The following is a 20,209-nucleotide window of genomic DNA, read 5'->3' as shown; positions in this document are numbered from 1 at the left end:
AAATTGGGTCTCAAGCACGTAGATGGGATTACCAGGGTTACCATCCGCAGGCCCAAGAACGTGAGTATCGGGAGCGTTAGCGAGAGTGCTTGAGGGTTCCGAGCGATAGCGAGGAGATTGCTTGAGACTTCCGAGCGAAGGGAGGAGAAGGCGAGCGGCAGCGAGGCCCAACCGGGCCGGAGGTCCAGGAATGCTTGAGGCTCGGGTGTTGGACTGCAACGAGCCAAGGCCTTCGCGAGCGAAGCGAGCCACATTGGGCCAGGCGCAAACCTTCCACCAATTACGGTTCTAAGCGAGCCTCAGCAAGTGTCAAATCTTTTGCGATCGAAGCGAGCTCCACATTGCGCCGAAGGCGCAATATTCCACTCACCCACCCAGCCCAATCTCCTCGTCGCGAGCGGCGCGAGCATTATATCGTTTGTTGATGGGTGATTGATGGTTGATGGGTGTTGATGGATGACGTTCGATGGTCGATGGTTGATTGGTTGAAAGACTGATGTTCGATGGATCGATGGTTAACCAATACTCGTAACATTGCAGATCCTCTTCGTGGTCTCCCAACCCGACGTGTACAAATCCGCCACCAGCGACACCTACATCGTCTTCGGCGAAGCCAAGATCGAGGACATGAACTCGCAAGCGCAGGCCGCCGCCGCCAACCAGTTCAAGAACTCCGAGCCCCAGCCCAAGAAGGAGGAGGAGGTCCCCGAGCTCGCCGACGACGACGAAGAGGCTGTCGATGAGGAGGGCGTCGAGGCGAAGGATGTCGAGCTGGTTATGCAGCAGGCGGGTGTTACCCGCCCGAAGGCTGTGAGCGCGCTGAAGAAGCATAACAATGATATTGTCAATGCTATCATGGTGGGTTTGAATTCTCAGGCATTTATGTCTATGCGAGCTGTGCTAATCGTATGACTTTACTTTCACAGGAATTGACGCTTTAAAACTGTAGTGATCACCCATCCCGACCCCCACCGCGTAAATTTCCCCATCAACAACCTACCATGTACAACGCACATCAATCTATGTATTGTCACATATACCTCATTCCACAATCCGTAACCTAGCCCCCAACACGGGACCCTACATGTGCGAAACATGGTTCATCAGGCAGTGGATTTGTAATTTGCAAAGTGTGAATATGTACAATATCGCCCCACGAAAAGTTCTGCAAGGGTTGTCCAGCGCTTTCACGTTTCGCGTCAATTGAACCCGGTTCCCCAACGTAGGCGGACGGAAGAGATTCACTGCAACCCCAAATGAAACCATTGCCGAAAGCGGTGGGAGAATGAGGGCTCCTTGAGATGTGCTTTCTCATGGTTTTGCGGTCCACATAATGCCTACCTCACCGTAACGAAAGCCAGCAGTAGCACGTCGGGGCGTTGATCAATGATGCGAGGGTTGCCTGGGCAGAAAGCTGCACTAAAGACAGGGAGAGCACCAAACATTTTCGGGACGTGCGCGGCGCTAAGGTTGGGATATCTTGGGCAGATGATTTGCGCCACTTCTCTCATACTGTAGCTCTCACCAGCTCCACTCAAAATTTCAAAAGAATCGGACAAAGTTCTTTTAAGAGATAAGATATCAATTTTTTAGAGATGCCAAAAAGTCCAAGATGTATATGATAATCCACAACTGGCTGCTCGTAGTGCTTAGTTATTGCCCTCCCCGGAACCCGATTTCCCCCATGGGTTATGAATTTTGAATCTGGATGATCCAAAGAGGGTGCATGAGCGCTCAAGGTCACATCCAGTCGCCGTTCCGGTGCGTGTATTGTGGAGGGTCTGGGGGGAATAGAAGTAGCACCTACTTCTTGGGCGGAACAGCGAGCGCAAGCCCCGTACGCTTCTTATCAAAATCATAGATAGAGTAGTACTTGCGCAAGAACGGGTCACCCAAAATCTGGACATAGTAATCGCCCAAATCGTACAGCTGCAAGTAGCACGTCCAACCGGGGATCACGATCTTGTCGGGGTCGTACCCGATCCACTCATGCGGCTCGATCGTGTACTTCTTCCCGCCGATGGTGAACACCAACGGCGGCGCGATCTTGCGCTGCTTGCAGTCGACGCCGTAACCACCGTCAAAGTTGTTGGAGAAATCGGTCGCGTTGGTGACCCGGATCAGCTCGGCCATGATGTCCGAGGTGAACCCGTAGAAACTGGTCCCGGAATCGAGCGCGAACAATGCCGTGCCGGCGGTACTCGGCGCGGCGCCACGTTTGAACGCAAACGTCTTCTTCCCGACCGTCAGCTGGTCGACGTAGATATTCCAGTGCCGCGGGGTGGTGCTGTTGAACTCGGGCGGGACGGGGTTCCACGCCAGATCGTTCTTCTTAAACAGATTCTCGTTGTAGCTGCCTAGACGAAGCTCCCCGTCGGTCGAGTTGGCGTCGCTGCCGAGGTAAAGCCCATACACCCCGCTCGCAAACTTCTTCGCCTTCAGGAACGCTTGGAAGGGCGGGTCGTACGGCACGGTCGAGGTCTCGGGCCACGCGAGCCCGATCAGCCCGCTCGTGCCCTCGGCCATATCCGCGGGACTGAAATCGGGGTTCTCGTCTTCAAACGCGCACGCAAAGTACACGTCGGTGCCTTTATCGTCGATGATCACCACGTCCTTATACCACCGTTCGACAATTCGGGTCCCATCAGCGTACTTGATCTCAGTCGTCTTGTTCGCGTTCTTGATCGTCCTAGACGCCTCGGGGTAAAAAAACTTCCTATCGGTAACCGTCTTGCCCTTCTTGCAGTTCAGCCAAAAATCCGAACTGCCCGTGTCCACCATCACGTCAAACCCTTGGCGCGGTGAGCCGACCTCAAAGTGGCCGTAGTAGAGCCCGTTGTAGAGTTTGGAGAATTTCATCTGTTCGGCGCGGCGGCGGAGACTGGAGGCAGGTTGGGGGCGCCAGAGACGGCGTTGCTTGGCGACGCCGAGGGAGGCGCTGCCTCCCCCGCCGTTGGCGTCGCCGAGGACGGGGGTGAGGAGGGCGGAGGCGCAGACGAGCGCGAGGAGGGTGGTGGTGAGCCAAGTCATCTTGAAAATCAGGTGGGGTATGGAGGTGTATACTTTGCGAGCTTCAATAAATGGAGCTGCCTAAGGACACGAAGAGGAAGAGGGAATGCGAGGCGCTGGTCCGTGTTTTATAGGTTCGCGATGGGGAGGCGCATCCATCCCTGCCCCCCATAAGCCAGTTTGCGCCTCTTTTTTGCTCCAACCCACAACTCACACCTCAAGACTTATTTAGGTAAAGCTAGTGCACGCTGTGTGAGCCAATCGTCGACATTCCCTGACATTTAACAGGATCCTTTTGCTCTACCCGATCTATTTGGCTTTCACAATGTTCACGTTGAACACCAACAATCACGCACCTATTGCGCTATGGTGTAACGCCTCGCAGCCTGTGCGGTGAGCACATTACGATCTCTCTTCTCAACGAGCAAAAACGTCATGTGCCACCACTCCTCGCCCCACCTTCCCCTCCCTATTTCAGCACGCATAAGAGTAATTGTTTGCTCGTTGCGACTGGCAGGCAAGGGGCGGAGTAAGAACGGAGACGCGCTGTCGGTTTGCGTTGTAAGCGCTGTGGCGCAGCTGTGGCAAGGTGTGGCGTTGACGTGGCGCGGCCTAGCGGAGTTGTAATTTCAGGCTTGACAGACTGTCATTTTTTTCGTACGGCAACCGGCGCTTGACTCCAGCTATAAGTGATCGTATCTTGGTACTGGACAAGGCATAAAGCGCTAGAAGATACTGCGGATGTATCATTTGCTCGTTACATAGCTATCTTACAATCACTAGAAACCCACCGTTATTGTTACTCCGTTTCTGACGATCTGACCATATACTCAACCACTTCGAAGCAGGAAGCCTACCTGCGAACAGAACGGCCCCGGTTCCTAGTTTCCAATCCCCAAGTAGTCGTGAAGATGACCGTCAGCATCTTGACGCGGAACATCGGGCCTCACCTGGGATTCTATCGTGAGTGATAATTGCATGCTCATCTCCGGGTTAGATTCTGATAACCATTGATTTCTTGATCTCTCGAACGCAGCTGGGGAGTATACCACCACCACTGTCATGAAGCCTACTGCTAAGAGTTCAAGGAGGTAAGCGGGTCGAAGGACAGTTCTGCAATGCACTCGGACCCCAGTTTGCTGATTTCAACTTGTCCATAGACAGGAACCCGTAATGCTCAGCGCTGTTGATCTCAAACGCTTAGTGCAGCAGATGGACGGTGTAGGCGTAGAAGAACGGGTGCGACAGATGCAGAAGGCCGATGTACGTGGTCCGTCTCCCCCGCTTCATATTACAAACAGGGTCTGACTTCCTCACTCCGCCCCACAGCGCGACCGCCGCCACGCCCTCTCCAAAACCCGCATCGCCAACTGGACGCACACCGTCGGCGGGCAACGCAAGCAGCGGCTCCAAGCGCGCGCAGACCGCCTCGAAGCCGAAGAAGCCAAACGCGTCCGTATCGACGAGCTGTACGCCGAGGAAGAAGCCCAACGGCGGAAAGCGATCATCGACCGTGCGAAGCAGATGCAGTATTGTGAGACGGATTGCGTGAAGAGGTTTCATAGCAAGGTCATGTTGTTTGAGACGTTGCGGGTACGTTTTGTATATATCATTACGGCTATCATCCTGCGTGAATGCTAAACTTTCAAGTCAACAGGAACGAGACATGCAGTTGGAACTCAAACGCCGGAGGGTGCAAGAAGAGCGCGAACGCGATTACAGGGAGGATCTGGACGAGGTGCCCGTGTTCGCGCGGCCGGGGTTCAACCCTTTACAGGCGCAGATCGATGCGAGGGTGAGGGATATCGAGGTTGCGAACTGCTTGTTGGAGCAGCAGAGGGAGAAGAGGGACAGGGAGCGGGAGGAGGTTGAGGTAATACAAATTCGGCGGAATCCCAACCCATTGCATCGGTATATGCAAATCTATGAGTGCAGCTGGAACTGATGCTCGTTATCACCTCCCCCCAGCAACGCGCGGCGGCAACAAACCCCCTCTCCGAATCCTCTGACCGCGCCTTCCAAAGCAAAGAAGCGCAATACGCCGCCAAACGTGCAGCGCAGCGGGAGTTCAAGCACCAGTTGGACGAATGCGCCTCCGACCGCTTGGCACACGCAGAAGCCGAGCGGCGCGCGGAGGAGGTGCGGCAGGCGAAAGCAGCAGATTGGCGCGAGCGCAAGACGCGGCAGGTGAATCGGAAGAAACAGTTGGAGACGGAGCGGAAGATGTACGTCGTATCACTCCGTTGTTAATGCCCCCCCAAGTGGTATTGATGGGACTAAACACGAGTTCTTTGCACGTTTAGTATAACCATGCAATCCAACCACGAAGCCGGCGAAAAGATCGCAGCCGAGCGCGCGCTGCAGGATGCCAAGCTCGAGGCCGCGGTCGCGAAAGCGATGGCGGACCGGGGCGCCCGCGAAAAGCTGCAGGAGGAAAAGGAGAAGGCGAAGCGGCGCAAGCAGGGGCTGGACATCGAGATGAGTTATAGGGAGCAGGTGGGTGTTTTCGTTGCGCGGTTTCTTGGCTTTGCCGTCCTCCCTGAAAACCAACCGAAATTTATCTTTCAAACTATAGAAAGCACGCGAAAAAGCAACCCATGCCGCGCAACAGGTCGAAGACGCACAGGCGTTACAGACCTACCTCCAAATCCAAGCCGCGACGCTTGCCGAGCGCGCACGCCTGCAGGAGGAGCGCAGGGAGAAGGCGAGGGTCGTGCAGGAGGAAAATCTGAAGACTTCGGTGCGTTCATCATATCCCTCTTCATAATGACAGCGTTTGATGCGCAACCCCCGGGCGCTCATTCACCATGAATCAACTCACAACAGGCCGACCACACCGCCTACGCCCAACTCGCCCACACCACCTCCCTCACCGACCGCCAAACGCTCGAAGCCCTCACATCCCTCGACGACACGCACCTCCACGCCTACATGCAGTCCCTCGCCTCCGAACCCTGGGCGCAGCCCAACACCCGATTGCAGACCTACGTGCGCGTCGAGACCGATCCTAACCGCCGGGCTCTGCAATCAACACATGTGAGCGGGTGGATGGATACGGGACGGAGGTTGGGGTTGACTACTCGGGTTGATCGGGAACGGGCCGGAAAGGGTACGGGAGAGATAGGGGGGTTGGAAGTACGCGGGTCAGCGGCGGATGTCGCTGGGAGCGCATCACACGCGATCTCGCACCCCGAGACGCCCGCGGCTAGCCGCCCGCAGAGCTGCGCCAAGGTCGTGAAGGGCGGTGTGAGCGGGGGTGTGAGGCGTGAGACGGGGAGTCGGCCGACGAGCAGTTTGTCGCTTTCGGGTGCTAAAGCCGGTGGCGGGGAGGAGGGGTTGCAGTTGCCTATGTTGCCTGTGCGGAAATGATGCCCTGGACATCGATGATGTGAAGTTCCGCCCTAATGTGTGTATAGACATGTTTTTCCTACCCTTCCCCCAGTGCATTTTCGGTCAATGCAACGGTGTTCGTACAGTCAAAGTGATAGAAAGCTGCGTACTCAAATGTGCGTCAACCCCGAGAAAACAAAATATGATAGAAATGTGTGAAGGGTATTGACATGATATGAAACTACGTACGTAAATAGACACCCTACAACCGGGACGATCCCCGCTCGCCCTTGCCAAAAACTGATGTCTACCTTCCACTACCCTACACTGCATCCCGTTAAGGGTCTTCAGACTATCAAATACACCTAATGCCCCGCACTCCCCATCCGTCTCTGCTTCTCCACCCTCCCCGGATTATGCACAACAATCGCCGGATCGCGAGGATCGCGTATGCTCTTCGCCGTCTTGGCCACGGCATCCCCAACAACCACCTTCCCCCCATTCGACGTTGAGGTTTGATTTTGTGCAGCCAAGGCCGCCCGCTCCTTCACCATCTCCGGATAATGCGCCTGGTACGCCAGCAGGATGGGCACCATATCCCAGAACGTGAATTCCGGCCAGAGGACGTCTACGAAGCGGATCTGGCAGGGTTTCGACACCTTCCCAAAAAAATAAATTAGACACATTCAGACAACAAACAAAAAAAAACGGAGATGTACAGTCTCACCCACCTGCCACAACAAAAAGTCACTCAACCGCTTCTCCCCACTCGTCCTCACCAGAATATCCAGATCCGGCTGCCCGCCCGTCCCCATAAACCCATCCAAAACACTCTCGCTTATCTCCTCCACCCCCAAATTCCCCCCCTGCACTTCCCCAACCGCCCTGTTGACCGCCTCCGCCATCTCATGGCGTGAGGTATACGGACAACAAATATTCAACACCACTCTTGTATTACCCCTCGTGGCTTCTTCCGCTTTGAGAGTAGCGGAGAGGACGTGGGGGGGTAAGAGAGAGGTATTACCGAGAACGTTGACGCGGATGCCGTTTTGGTGGACGAAATCGGTATTGAGCGCGAATTGTTCGAGTTGGGCTGTGGCGAGTTCCATGAGGAGGTCGACTTCGGGCGCGGGGCGTTTGAAGTTTTCGATGCTGAAGGCGTAGACTGTTACGGAGGTTATGCCGAGGTTTAGGCACCATTCTAGGGTCTGCTCGAGGAGAAATGAAACCGAAAAGAGAACGTGTGAGATCAGGTGAACCGTGAGTGCAGATTTCCCTCAGTTCACCGTGGGTGTGTTAACGGTGACCTGATGTGACGCCTTACCTCCTCAAGCTTCCGACTCCCCGCAACATGCCCTACCCCCGGCCTTGCGCCCACCTTCTTCGCATACCGCCTATTCCCATCCATAATAAACCCGACATGTTGCGGTATCGGCCCGGAGTTGCGTATAAAGTTCACAGCAGCTTTCTGGAACCGCGTGCGTGACCACGCGTAGACGGACGATGGAGCGGAGGCGAGAGTGTTGATAATGGAAGCAGTGTTGTTGGGGGGTTTGGAGAGGGCTAGGAAGGCTGCTTGTTCGGTTTCGAGAAGGGAGGGGATGCCGCTGGTGGGTGGGGGGGTTTGGTCAACGTTTGAGACTGTGTTTAGGTTTGAGGTTGAGGATGAGCGGGAGGAGGCGAGGGATGACGCGGCCGCGTAGGGATGTGGCTCGTCGAGGAATTCGAGACCAGTGGCATGCGGGGTTAGCCCAGCGTTGGCGATGTATTCATCGTTCCAGAATTTTGTAAGATGGCGTGTCCCATGGTCGTTGATCATAGTGACGATAGTATGTCCCGGCCCCAGCTGGCGTGCGACCCGGACGGCAGCAACGCAGTTGACAGCAGAGGAGGATCCGACAAACAGGCCGTCGTTACGGACGAGGTAGCGGGCCATCTCGACGGCTTCGCGGTCGGAGACTTTCACAGCCTCGTCCAGCCAGCCATCGGCGACTTTTTGAAAGTTTTTGGTGAGCCGGTTGATCCCAACGCCTTCGACGACGGTGTCTACTTGGTGGCGTTTGCGCGTGCCTTCGGCTTCGGTGGGGGAGTACATGATGCCGTGCTTCACTTTGTGGTAGAGCCCGGACCCATGCGGGTCGGCGAGCACTGCTAGCATGTCGGGGAGTAGGGGTTTGAGGTAGTGCGTGATTCCAGCTAGTGTTCCACCTGTCCCGGCCCCTAGGACAACGGCATCGAGCGAACCACCTGTCTGTGCGTAAATCTCCGGGCCCGTCGTCCGGTAGTGAATGTTGAAGTTGGACAGGTTCTCAAACTGGTCGGCAAAGAAACCTCGGGGTGCATGGCCCACGCGATCCCCCTTCCGGCGGAGGCGGAGGGGTGAGCCGATGGGCGACGTGGCTACGACGTCGTCCTCGTCGTCTGTGACGCTCTCGTCAGATGTCCCGTCAGTGCCCTGCTCCATCCCCAACTGGGTATCCATCTCGTCAGCCCTCGCGTTCATCTCTGCCGCGCGCCGCTTGGCGACATTCACGAAATGGTCCTTGTGAACGATGGGCACCTGCCGGACCTTCTCCACCACGGCACCCAACTTCTCCAACAGTTCGTACTTTTCCTTTGCAATGTCGTCCGGCATGACGATGTGGCAATTGTATCCCTTTGCCTTGGCGATGACGGCCAAGGATATGCCCGTGCTGCCGACGGTGCCTTCAAAAATCGTGTCACCCCTATGTGGCACTATCAAGCCCCGTTTCTCTGCCTGCAATAGCTCTCTATCGTCAATATGTTTCATACGGACAGCCATGCGGCACTTTCACCTAATAACCCACCTCAGTGATGATACTCAGCGCTACGCGATCCTTCGTGCTGCCTCCAACGTTCAGAAACTCCGCTTTCGCCATAATCTCGCACCCTGTGGCGTCCGATAGACTCTGTATGCGGAACAACGGCGTATTTCCAATCAAGCTGGCAACGCCATCGCCACATCGGGCGCTCAGCTCCCTCGCCTGGGCACGGCCGCCGTCCTGGCACTCGTCGTCGTCGTCCAACGCTCTTGGTTGCTGAGAGTGGCGGTCATGGTGCTGATGGCGGTTGTTCCGCTTGCGGTGCTTGTTCCTGTGCTTGTCGCCCAGAAGGAAAGCCTTGGCGGAGGCGGAGGCTGGTTCGTTGCTGAGGATGACGGCGACGAGAGAAGCGACGGAGAGGGAGACGCCGAGGACCAGACCAAACACTATGGCTTTTGTGTCGGGCATATTGACCGACCCCGCAAGCACCCTTGGCAACCCCGACGACGGGGATACTATAATAGGTAGATCTAGACTACGCCTGTGTTCAAGCCTGCCTCGCGGACAGCAAGGTACTGTAGGTGGACAAGGTCTCAAGGTGGACAGAAGCGCACTCCAAGCTTCCAACTGCCGAACGCGCAGCCGTGGAACTATTACATAGAAAGACGCAACCACGGAGCCCACGGAACCCGCACTGTTGCCAACTGCAACGCACTCATCCACATAGAGAGAGAGAGAGAGAGAGAGAGAGGGAGGGAGAGAGAGAGAGAGGGTTGCTTACATACGGTCGTATGGATCAGCAACTGTCTGCCAGGTTCAAACGGAAGTAATGCCCACTCCAGCCAACTCCGCACAGCAGGAGTCCGACGACAATGACGACTACATGTCAGACGCCCTGCTTCTAGGCACCGCAACGGCACCTCCTACGACGGGCCGTGGCCGCGAACCGGATGCCATAACCTACTCAGAGCGGCGGAAGGAGGCCCTCAGGCGGCAACAAGAGAAGGGGATTGTTAAGAGCGTCAAGGAGCAGGGTATGTAGGACGGAGATCAGGGCGAAGGCTTTGAGATCAAGGAGAAGAAATGAACGCCGATTTTCTTTCGTAATTTTGGTCTTTTGCAGAACGCGAGACGAGGGAGCAGGGACTGGCGTCGGAACTGACGCAGGAAAACAAGGGTTTCCAGATGTTGGCCAAGATGGGTTACAGGTAGGTTTGCCGAATTCTCTGGCTGGTGGGATTATGCATGGGCTCGAGACGGGGACTAATCCATGCCACTCGGACTCCCTTCGCTGTCGCAGAAAAGGGATGGCCATCGGCAACTCTAGCTCTGCCGTCGAGGAGCAAAAGCCCATCGAAGTCGTTCTCAAATCTGGTTCGTTCCCATCTCGCTTCTCACCAACGAAAAGCCACTGTGTCATCTCTAACACATAATCTCCCACAGACAAGAGCGGACTTGGCATCCGCCCGCCTTCCCCACCCATCAACAAACGGCAGCGCCGCCCCTCCGAAGAACGCGCCCTCGAACTCGCCCAATCCCAATCCCGCCTCGAATACCGGCAAGCCCAGAACGCGCGCTTCCTCGAACGACAAATCCTGTCTGATCTGCGCAAAGCCAGGAAAGCGTGCGAGGCCCTGGACGTCAAATTGGGGGTGGAGAGGAACGATTTCTGGATGCCGGAGCGGAAAGACGTGAAGCATGCGGCGGAGATTGAGGATGCCGGGGATCCGAGGGCTGAGACCGCGTTGACGAGGCTTGTGAGGGAGAGTGTGGAGGCGGAACATGAGGGGGCTACTGTGCTGGACGATGGGGAGGAGGAGGAGTCGGAGTTTGAGCGGTTGCCGGTGCGTTTTGACTCCCGATTTGAGGGTTAGCTAGCAAACGACTGACGATGTTTGTTTCCCCCCCTCAGCCATCGGTACAGCTCGAAGCCGTCAACACATATCTCCGCGACCTGCACCACTACTGTGTGTGGTGCGCGGCAGCTTACGATTCGGCAAAGGAACTCAACGAGCTGTGTCCTGGTCCGACGGCCGACGATCATGACTAAGGCGCAGCCCGCCCAAGTCAGAGACATTGTGCCCCGCTCTATCCAGCTTGCCCCATGCTGGTGTTGGGCTCCCACGCCTCTCGATATTTGAAGAACATCAGAGTTTTGCATTGCTCAAGTCGATTTCACCCGGGTCAAACGATGCTATCGATTAGACGCAACGACATACAAACAAAAGTTTGCAAAAGGAGCATCAGCTGCAGTGACCTATGACACATTCCCACAATCGCCATTAGTGGGGAACAGTCACCCTCAAGTTTGACTACACTATCAATCATGATCGCCAGGTCACACTCGCACCGACCACGAGTGCATTTTCACATGTACTGTGAGCAGACAGGCTGGGTCCGGCAATCCATCCCACGCCGGGAAATACCCCGCCCCCCACCTCCAGCATCGCGATCAATCCCCCGCATAGTTCCCAAACCCAACCCAACATCAGACCCGCAACCCCTACACCAAGTTCTGATGAACCCGGATCTGCTGCACAGGCACATGGTCGAGTCCCGTGCGGATGTCCTTGTACGAAGCTTGCGACTGCTTTGGTGGTTGCGTTTGGATGGCCGGCTGCGTCGTCGTGGTCGTGCTCCGTGTGAGGGTGGGTGACGCCGCGCGGGGTTTGGTGGGTTGTTTGGTGTGAGCTAGGACTGGATGTAGGATACAGAACGTGGATTTAGCGTCGTTTGTAAAGGCGTAACGGGGACGCATGTATATAACGCTTACCGCGCATACTCTTGATATACTCGCGATGCGCCTCCAGTATCACTTTCGCCTTTCACCAACAAAAAATGGTCAGAGAATGCGCCGACTGTCATCCGGCGCCTGTTTGTGTTTCCAGCCCACCCCTCGCGCGCGCAGTTACCTTCTCCGGCGACCCGTCCACGGACCGAATGATATTCGCCGTCGTCGGCAGCTGGAAATGCGGCACATGGTCGGCGGCGAGTTTGGGTGCGTCTTTTGTTCTCGGGCCATGCAACCTTTTAAAAAGAAAGTCATATCAGACATCCCCCGCGTGGATCCACGGAACGGGGGCCAAAATCCCACGCACCGCCGCTTGGTGAGCACACTGTACAGTTCCTCCAACAGCATCGCGGCGGCGTCGACGTGGCCTTGCGAGACGGAGTGGATCGCGGTCGGTGGGATGTGGATCTGGTGTTTTTTAAAGACTTTCCTTGCCGAGAAAAATCCCGTCAGTCAGTCCCCCAAAACATAAGCATGCCCCCCCCCAAAACCCACACCCGCCCGTACATTTCTCCAATTGTTCCTGCGGGATCGATACGGCGAAAGAAAGTCGTGAGAACCCACAATCCACCCCCACACTTCCATCTCCCGCGCGAGGAAGAGGGTCGCCATACCCACCCAGTTCTTCCCCTTCTGCACGCTCCCCTCGCCCGTATACAGCAGGTCGACGTTCAGCAGATCGTCCCCCGGGAAGTACCGGGAGAAAATCTCCGCGACGAGGTAGCCGTTTTGAAAGTCGCTTAAACCAACGCAAACAGGAAGAATTAAAACAATCAGAAGGGAAAGGGGGAAGGGAGTTTAGTGGGGGTGGGGGGGGGGGGGGGGGTTACCGTTTCGGGTTTCGCACGGGGTAGGACAGGTCGAGGCTTTGCAGCCATTTGAGGACTTCGCGGGGGAGGCTCATTTTGTGAGTTTTTCCCTGACCTCGATTGACGATGAATGGTGGGGTCGCTGTAGGGGTGGTTGATGCGAGGGAGAACGAAGGTGAGAGGGTGTTACGGGGAGCGCGCTGTCGAATGGCGTCAGACTTCGCGCGACATGCCTATGACGGGTCAACACCATGGTCCCCGCTGTTCCCCCACGAACCCTCCCACATTGAGAGCTTGCTTCATATGTACAGTACTCGCCCATGGAGCTCAACCATCCTGCATATAGCCCAGCTAGTATATATTTCCTTCATCCGAAACCAGTACGCCCGAAAGAATAGTTCCCGGATGTAAACAACGCGAATAGGAGATCGTTTCACCTACTATGCTTTTCTAACGCTATATCGTTATGCGAAAGCGAACGAAAGAGTAATATGGGGGGGCATAATGTTTCGAGTTTCCGGATGTGAGTTTCCGCTCTGTTGCGGGGCGTTAGTTGTTCAGTTCCTCCCAGTTCGTGGGTTTGGTTCACACCGGACGCCACACATATCTCCATCCACCATGCATCCTCTGCGATACCGCTCTCCTCTCAGCTTCCCCTTTTTAACCCTTCCTCCATCCCCCACCCATCACGCGCCGCCTCTTACACTCATTCCGCTGCCGCCTGGGTTCGGATATGTGCGGACGATGCGGGGACGGCGAAACGCTGTTTATAAGGATCGGAGTGGCTACGCGGCGGCGTTTGCGAGCGGAAGGCGGGGGTTGCGGGGACGGCGAGACGGAGGGGATGAGGATTGGCGGTGAGGCACGGGGTTTGGGTTGCTTTCGTCCTCGGCGCTGTCTCGGTGTCGGTTTAGGGTTCGGTTTGGATGGGGCTTTTCGGCGTTTGGGTTGCGACGGGTGCTTTTTGTTTTGCATGTTGAGGGTTTGGCGTGCTTGCTGGTGGCGTCTGGTCTGTTTGGTTGGTAGCCGCTGTTTCGGCTTTCGTGTCCGTCCATTCTGATGCGGCTGCGAACGCACCGTTGCCTTGCCTCCCCTCTTCCTCGCCTGTCCAGCTTGTGCATTCATATCCGCCCGCCTCCTTCTACCCGTCGTCTTGGCCGTTCCCGAACCACCACCCGCACCCACATCCTCCAACCGCTCCTCCCCACTCTCACTCCCACTCTCCCAACTCGTGCTCTCCATCCCATCCCCACTCGTACTCCCCTCGCTCTCACTCGCCGACCTCTCCTCCTCACTCCCCTCCTCATCCTCATCATCAGCCACGAACCCCTCATCCGCTTCCATTTCATCATCAGCATCTAGGTTACTCAACTCCGTCCCCCCACGCACAACATCCCGGCCACCCTCCCCGCCCTGCTTCCCTGTTACAGACCGACCACTCCTCCTCAGCTGGGTATCGATCTGCATCGCAGCCCCCCGTATATACCGCGCGAAGTTAGCGCAGAAGGATACATGGTTCGGGTCGTCGTTGTCGTCGTCGTGGGAGGATGAGTCGGAGGTGGTGGTGGTGGTTGGGGTGTGAGGCACGGAAGGGGAGACGGGGATGCTTTCCAGGGTTGTGTGGCGGTAGGATCTGGGGAGGAGGGCTGGAGAGGGAGGGTGGAGAGCGGATTGGGTGGGGCGGGTCATGAGGGATGTGTGGGAGATGGAGGGCCGTCTGCTGGGGTGGAGAAGAAGTACAGTACGGTCACAAAGACTGCGTTGGTCGTGGGGTGTTGAGCTTCCTTCCTGCCGGGGTCCCCGTTCGGCGCGCGTTCCTTCCGTTCTCGACAGTCGGAGAGCGAGACGCGTCACATTACGCCATCATGGCCGTCCCAAGTCGGGCTTCAGATTCAGACATGAGAGGGAGAGGGAGAGAGAGAAGGGGCCCAACCGGCTGTGGATCCCATTATCTCTTCGCCCCGATGCCATGAAACTGCGGTTCCTAATGTGGGTCATCCCGCCCGTGAGATGGAGGGGCCCCCGTATGTTCCTTCTCTCTTTCGTCCGCCCCAGTTTCGCTGCCAAAATCCATGGGCTGTGATCCGGTGGGTGTGCACAAGCAAGCGTCTCTTACCTCTCTTCTCTGAGTCTCAACTGTCACGCCGTGTGGCTGAATGTATGGGTATCCTCATTCTTTACTCTGATCCATGTCCGCGACGTCCGTGTCCCCCCGGCAGTAAGCATCCCCGTTTTCACCTTCAACCGCTACCAGGTAACAACCGCAATTCCTCACCGTTCTCAGCTTCATTACCACAGCACTGACGCGAGTTCTTTGACACACAGCTATCACGGCAATCACCTGCAACACCTCATCTCTAGCAGGCACGCAAAAGGCACAGCACAGCCAACATGTCATCACACCAGGCGCTCCAGGGGCACCTGTGGTGTGGCATCTTTACTGGAGCAACCACACCACGGCGGAAGAGGAGGAAGGTTGCTCCGGTTACCCCGCGATTGCCCATACGTCTGCCAGCCACACCATTGCAACCCCCACGATTTGAGCTCCCGCCCTCTGTCCATCGCCACTTGCCCCAAGCAATTGCAGACATGGTTGGCGAGAGCTCCAGCGATGAAGACGGGCAACAGCAGCAGCAGCGAGGGATTTCACCCGTGGACAGGGGTCTGCAGCGTCCGTTGAACCTCCCTGCTCCCATCCCTTTCCTTTTTCCCAGCACACCGGGTGGACCCCTGGCGTATGAGCCCCCGCCTCCACCCCCGCCTCCACCCCCTGCTCAACGACCCCGCCCGCAGACGCATGCCTGCACCAAGGTTTCCCTTCATCGAATCCATAATCAGAATCATCAGAATCAAGTTCAAAGGGAGCGCCTCAGAACATTCATCGGCAATGTTCACATCCTTGCGCGCCACACCACCTTCTTCCTGAAGTACTACCTTGGTGAGTTTTTGGCGTACACTACACTGTATATTTCCTGAAACAATGTCCTGACTACTACGTCTGCCCACCACAGCTGATCATCCTCTGCACGATTTCCCGGACATCACGGACAAGCACATCAGCATGATATTTGAGCTGCTAAACAATCCAGGCTACAACGGCAATCCGGTCATCGCGCAAGAGTTGCGTCCACGGGTTCAAGAGTACTGTAATGTTCACGGATTTGCCCCCATCCGCATGCGAAATTGCCAACCGACCGCAGCGTACACGGCTACGAGCATCTGTTATGAATGGGCGGAGCCGATGGAAATAGAGGCGACTGGTGGTGCAGGTTGTTGACAGGTAATGGTATTCAGACCGAAACAAGAACTAGAACAAGACTAGGAAGAACTGGTGTTGATCTGCTGGGGGATCAGGAAGTGGGGAGCTCAGGGGAGGCGGCTATTTATGTTTTTCTGGGAAGGCTGGGGAAGCGTGGGGAAGCAGGAGGGTACGGAATGAGAGGGAAGCCAAGAGAAGCGCCAAGGGTGGGGAAGCATAGAAACAGAAGACTGGGGATGGGGTGGCTACGCTGAGGCTGTGGGCGGGTACGTGGGGAAGTATGGAGAAGGGTTTGTAAGCGCCGAGTGTTGGGAGGTGTGGCTACGTGCAGCTGCGTGGAGAAATGAAGGCAGTGGCAGGTGTGGGGTAGCGCGGCTGCGTGCGGCTGCGAGGTTTGGCAGATGTCAGGTTTTGACAGGGAATTGACATTGACTGACTGTTGGGATGCTGTCATGAGGTAAGCGCATGGTATGGACGCGTCGTCCATAACCGCATCCTCACAAACCTCAAAGTTAACGTACACGAGCATTTCATGCAAATGTTTCTGCGCTACGTCAATGAAAGGCTTGGTTTGAAGGAAGTCAAACGGCATCTCCGGAGAGCGCAGCAGCGACACTATTATTGTCGTGTCCGTCAATTCACAAAGTACGCAACATTTGAAGAGTACCCAATGGAAGAGGAGTTTGCCGGCCTCACACGACTTGAGCGGACTCTCCTTGACAAGTTATGGGCTCTGTTTCCTCCCCAGGATGAGCCCCTTGCGTACAGCCTTGCGGTGGACGCAATGCCATATTTAGGTGAGTTGCTGCCTGTATAATTATCCCCCCCTCCCCCCCCCCTCCAGCTTGTGCGTGGCTGCGAAGCGACACGAGCAAGGGCCTTGCTTGGTACGCCGAACTGGCCGGAAGGCTGCGCGCGGGGACCCCGGCCGACGTGGTCCCCCCCCCCGGCCGACAGGAAGCGAATCCCCCCAACCCCCCCCCCCGCCCCCTCCAGCTTGTGCGTGGCTGCGAAGCGACGCAAGCGCGTGCCTTGCTTGGTACACCGACCTGGCCGAATGGCTGCGCGCCGGGACCCGGGCCGACGTGGTCCCCCCCCTGGCCGACAGGAAGCGGAACCCCCCCCCCCCCCCCGCTTCCTGTTTTGTCTAATCATGGTCCGCACCTACCTCGCCTCATCACAGGTGCCTATTGTGAGCTCTCACGCCTTTATGAGCGCCGTGGAATGCGGCTGTTTTCCGCTATCCCACTGCGCAAATCTCGAATCCAGTCGTGTGTTCGGATTGACACGCTGATCCTAAGTACTCATATCCTGGATGTCAGCAGACGTCCCATGGGAAAACTCACTGATGAACGCAAGCGGGAGCTGTGGGGGCAGTTTATCAACGTGAATGTAAGTCTCTATCCTTATGTGCTTATTTCAATCAGATTACGTTGCTGAATGACGGATTATAGGACAAGGTCTTCAAACATTGAAAGAAGCTTGGTCTCAAGTTCGATGGGTCAATCAGCACAAACGGGTATTCCATTACCATCCACTTCAAGAAGCCAGGGCTCAAGTATGGGTATCGGGCCCGGAAGCGCAGCAAGGCCCAAATGCGGGAAGAAGTCAAACAGCTGTATTTTGAGCACCACATCGCCAAACTAAGGGAGGCTCCAAACATCGTCAGCATTGATCCGGGCAAGCGTGACCTCTTGTTCTGTCCAGACATCAAGAAGGAGCGGCCATTTAGGTACGTTTCAGTTGATCACTACTGCCCTGCTGTCCCCGCTACCCCCCCCCCCCCCCCCGTCTCCGCCCCCAGCCCCCCGTCTCCGCCCGCCAGCCCCCCGTCTCCGCCCGCCAGCCCCCCGTCTCCGCCCGCCAGCCCCCCGTCTCCGCCCGCCAGCCCCCCGTCTCCGCCATCCCCGTTGCGGCGACATTCCGTTGCAGCGTCCTCACAATGCACCACCCCATATCAGATACACATCCAATCAACGGGCGGTCGAGACAAAGTCTCGGTACTTTCAAAGAGACATGAGAGAGCGAAAGATCAATGCCGGCATCGCTGAGATGGAATCACATATTCCGTCGCACAAGAGCATGAACATCGAGGCGTTCTCAGCGTTCATTGTGGATCACGTACATGCGGGTATGATGTTCTACTTCAATTTTGATCTTCAAATTTAGTAATACATTGGCTCACATCCATCCATATCCCAGATCCCGCCCTGGATGAGTTTTACCGGGATGAGATTCACGTCGCTCGCAGATTCAAGGCGTTCTCACTGCGGCAAAAGTCTGAGAGCAAGCTCATTAAGAACATGCGACGCCGGTATGGAAAGCATTTTTCGGTCATCTTGGGTGATTGGAGCGATGCTGGGAAAACGATGCGCTTTCAGGAGTCATCAAAGACCAAGGGGTGAGTGACCATCATCGTTTTTTATGTACTATAATATGCTAACTCATCATGGCATTTAGATTCCGCACACTCTTTGCAAGAAACAGCATTCCATGTTACTTGCTAGATGAGTATCGAACGTCGTCCGTGTGCCCCAACTGCCAAGGTCGTGTGAAGAAAAACATCCGACGACGGCTATCACCTCGGCCGTGGCAAGCTAGAACGGGAAGAATGGAATACGTCCATGGATTGGTGGGTTGCCCCAACCCCGAATGTATCAACCAAGACTGGACGCCATTTGAGATTCCTGGAAGACGACCACGACCACTACGACTACGGATGAAAATGCACAATCGGGATGTCCTAAGCACCAAGAATTTCCTCTCGATTGTGCGTTCGGTGGTGTTTGGCGATGGCCGCAGACCAGACGCATTCTCCCGTAACCGGTAGTCTAGATTTCACCCCATCCCATTTTCCGTGGTGGTTATCTGCCATCCACATCATTGTACCTCTGCCGGAGGCATCGCCGATGATGGCAACTTGTAGTGCTATAACTGAAAAGGAGTGGAGGGGGGGTCGATCAGTGTTGCTGTTCGCCTGAAGTGACTTGAACGAGCATTCGCACACATACCGGAGCTATATATACAGGAATGGAAGTGCCTCACGTTGCCCCTATGTGCTGCGTGTTCACGTACAGTATCTGTGTGTAGCGGGAGCAGACGGAAAGCCACGAGAAACCGAAGTGTTCCGTCGGACGCGTCGCGCCGGCTGCAGGAGGGGAAGACCGGACGGGGCTTGGCGCTCACAACTCCCCCAGAACTCACCCCTCAACGGGACGACGGCGACGGCGACGACGACGAGCAGCAAACGCAACCCTCCTTATTATCCCGCAGAACCCACAAAGTCCAACTCGCTCCAACGCCCCCCCATATTTCATATCCCGCCACCAGTCCCAAAAATGGAGGTAAGGTTTCCTTGCATCCCCAACTTCCCACCAACCCGTCTCAACCCCCTCCACAGGAACTCCGCGCAATCTTCCCCGACACAGACGCGGAAGTCCTCGACGCCGTGCTGGCCGCCAACGGCAACAACGTCGAGCAGACCATTAACGCGTTGTTGGAGATGCAGAACCCGGCCTCCAATACCGCCACGGACGCGTTGTATGGCGTGCCTGGGGCGGGTGCAGCAGGGGGGAATATCGTAAGTCACCTTAAATCATTACGTCGGGGTGCGGATCATGTATTTGGGGAGAACTGATGCGGGATGTGATTTTCTAGAATGTGCATGATGATGAAGCGCTCGCGAGGTCGTTGGCGCAACAGGAGCAAGATGAGGAGCTGGCGAGGCGGTTGGAGCAGGAGGAGAGGGAGCAGGTTCAGGGTATGTATTAGATCGTGTATACGTCTCGGTATGGAGGGCGATGTGTGAATTGGACGGCTGATGAGGCATCCCTCTTTCAATAATAGCCATGCAACGTCAACAACAGGCAGCCGATTCCGACCCCGGCCCCACCTTCCGCGAAACAAAAGAAAAAGTCGTAGCCGGCGCAACAGCACTCGGCGAAACCGCCAAAAAAAAGTTCAAGGAACTCTACCAGGCCTTCCAGCCCAAAGACGGCGGCGCATCATCGACCGCAGCGAATGCGCCGCTGGCGAGACAGCAGTATAATAATCTGCCGGAGGATGATTTTGAGCCGTTGGGGGTCGAGGACGCGAGGCTGGTGGGGCCGGGGTCGGGGGTCGGGGCCGTTGGAAATGCACGCCCACCGCCGAGTAACCCTGCGTATCCCGACCCGCGAGGTCCGTAAACGAAGCCTCACCCGCCCCCCGTCAACGTTGCATTGCCCCG

At 56.2% G+C, this 20,209-nt stretch overlaps 10 protein-coding genes across 10 annotated transcripts; 4 read left to right on the top strand and 6 right to left on the bottom strand.

Annotated features, from left to right (window-relative positions):
• Positions 1-229: 229 nt before the first annotated feature.
• Positions 230-919, bottom strand: EV422DRAFT_79508 (uncharacterized protein). Its single transcript, XM_053074404.1, has 2 exons — positions 598-919; positions 230-493 (listed from the first exon to the last, which is right to left on the bottom strand). Exons 1-2 carry the CDS (start codon positions 855-857, stop codon positions 367-369), a joined length of 387 nt encoding a protein of 128 aa, XP_052924896.1. The 5' UTR covers positions 858-919; the 3' UTR covers positions 230-366.
• A 738-nt stretch (positions 920-1,657) lies between these two features.
• Positions 1,658-3,209, bottom strand: EV422DRAFT_79626 (aspartic peptidase domain-containing protein). Its single transcript, XM_053074406.1, has one exon. The coding sequence runs from the start codon at positions 3,028-3,030 to the stop codon at positions 1,804-1,806; it is 1,227 nt and encodes a 408-aa protein (XP_052924895.1). The 5' UTR covers positions 3,031-3,209; the 3' UTR covers positions 1,658-1,803.
• A 569-nt stretch (positions 3,210-3,778) lies between these two features.
• EV422DRAFT_79352 (uncharacterized protein) lies at positions 3,779-6,420 on the top strand. Its single transcript, XM_053074400.1, has 9 exons — positions 3,779-3,972; positions 4,046-4,100; positions 4,170-4,272; positions 4,339-4,602; positions 4,667-4,882; positions 4,978-5,234; positions 5,313-5,505; positions 5,585-5,749; positions 5,836-6,420. Exons 1-9 carry the CDS (start codon positions 3,921-3,923, stop codon positions 6,376-6,378), a joined length of 1,848 nt encoding a protein of 615 aa, XP_052924894.1. The 5' UTR covers positions 3,779-3,920; the 3' UTR covers positions 6,379-6,420.
• A 98-nt stretch (positions 6,421-6,518) lies between these two features.
• EV422DRAFT_531696 (putative undecaprenyl diphosphate synthase-domain-containing protein) lies at positions 6,519-7,656 on the bottom strand. The gene is made up of 2 exons (XM_053070477.1): positions 7,071-7,656; positions 6,519-6,998 (listed from the first exon to the last, which is right to left on the bottom strand). Exons 1-2 carry the CDS (start codon positions 7,446-7,448, stop codon positions 6,705-6,707), a joined length of 672 nt encoding a protein of 223 aa, XP_052924893.1. The 5' UTR covers positions 7,449-7,656; the 3' UTR covers positions 6,519-6,704.
• On the bottom strand, positions 7,622-9,590 carry EV422DRAFT_497163 (tryptophan synthase beta subunit-like PLP-dependent enzyme; the record flags this gene model as incomplete). The annotated part of the gene is made up of 4 exons (XM_053067928.1): positions 7,622-8,670; positions 8,747-8,760; positions 8,811-9,097; positions 9,168-9,590. The coding sequence occupies 4 exons, from the start codon at positions 9,588-9,590 to the stop codon at positions 7,622-7,624; spliced, it is 1,773 nt and encodes a 590-aa protein (XP_052924892.1).
• Positions 9,591-9,801: 211 nt separating this feature from the next.
• EV422DRAFT_79357 (uncharacterized protein) lies at positions 9,802-11,525 on the top strand. Its single transcript, XM_053074401.1, has 5 exons — positions 9,802-10,156; positions 10,246-10,330; positions 10,423-10,496; positions 10,566-10,966; positions 11,035-11,525. Exons 1-5 carry the CDS (start codon positions 9,952-9,954, stop codon positions 11,170-11,172), a joined length of 903 nt encoding a protein of 300 aa, XP_052924891.1. The 5' UTR covers positions 9,802-9,951; the 3' UTR covers positions 11,173-11,525.
• On the bottom strand, positions 11,506-13,099 carry EV422DRAFT_79612 (uncharacterized protein). The gene is made up of 7 exons (XM_053074405.1): positions 12,744-13,099; positions 12,532-12,652; positions 12,421-12,436; positions 12,221-12,338; positions 12,035-12,149; positions 11,896-11,944; positions 11,506-11,819 (listed from the first exon to the last, which is right to left on the bottom strand). The coding sequence occupies exons 1-7, from the start codon at positions 12,815-12,817 to the stop codon at positions 11,626-11,628; spliced, it is 687 nt and encodes a 228-aa protein (XP_052924890.1). The 5' UTR covers positions 12,818-13,099; the 3' UTR covers positions 11,506-11,625.
• Positions 13,100-13,213: 114 nt separating this feature from the next.
• On the bottom strand, positions 13,214-14,486 carry EV422DRAFT_79499 (uncharacterized protein). The gene has a single exon (XM_053074403.1). It carries the CDS (start codon positions 14,409-14,411, stop codon positions 13,383-13,385), a length of 1,029 nt encoding a protein of 342 aa, XP_052924889.1. The 5' UTR covers positions 14,412-14,486; the 3' UTR covers positions 13,214-13,382.
• A 473-nt stretch (positions 14,487-14,959) lies between these two features.
• On the top strand, positions 14,960-16,052 carry EV422DRAFT_79397 (uncharacterized protein). Its single transcript, XM_053074402.1, has 2 exons — positions 14,960-15,660; positions 15,734-16,052. Exons 1-2 carry the CDS (start codon positions 15,114-15,116, stop codon positions 15,997-15,999), a joined length of 813 nt encoding a protein of 270 aa, XP_052924888.1. The 5' UTR covers positions 14,960-15,113; the 3' UTR covers positions 16,000-16,052.
• Positions 16,053-17,313: 1,261 nt separating this feature from the next.
• On the top strand, positions 17,314-20,168 carry EV422DRAFT_506847 (uncharacterized protein; the record flags this gene model as incomplete). Its single annotated transcript, XM_053068603.1, has 9 exons — positions 17,314-17,373; positions 17,463-17,713; positions 17,943-18,112; positions 18,184-18,382; positions 18,442-18,751; positions 19,059-19,325; positions 19,382-19,561; positions 19,639-19,741; positions 19,828-20,168. 9 exons carry the CDS (start codon positions 17,314-17,316, stop codon positions 20,166-20,168), a joined length of 1,881 nt encoding a protein of 626 aa, XP_052924887.1.
• Between the last annotated feature and the right edge of the window lie 41 nt (positions 20,169-20,209).

The sequence above is a fragment of the Fimicolochytrium jonesii genome (genome assembly GCF_025526975.1).
Source record: "Fimicolochytrium jonesii strain JEL569 chromosome Unknown EV422scaffold_14, whole genome shotgun sequence".
Lineage (NCBI taxonomy): Eukaryota > Fungi > Chytridiomycota > Chytridiomycetes > Spizellomycetales > Powellomycetaceae > Fimicolochytrium > Fimicolochytrium jonesii.
Note: the sequence above shows the minus strand (reverse complement) of the source record. Positions and strands in the feature narration are given on the sequence as shown.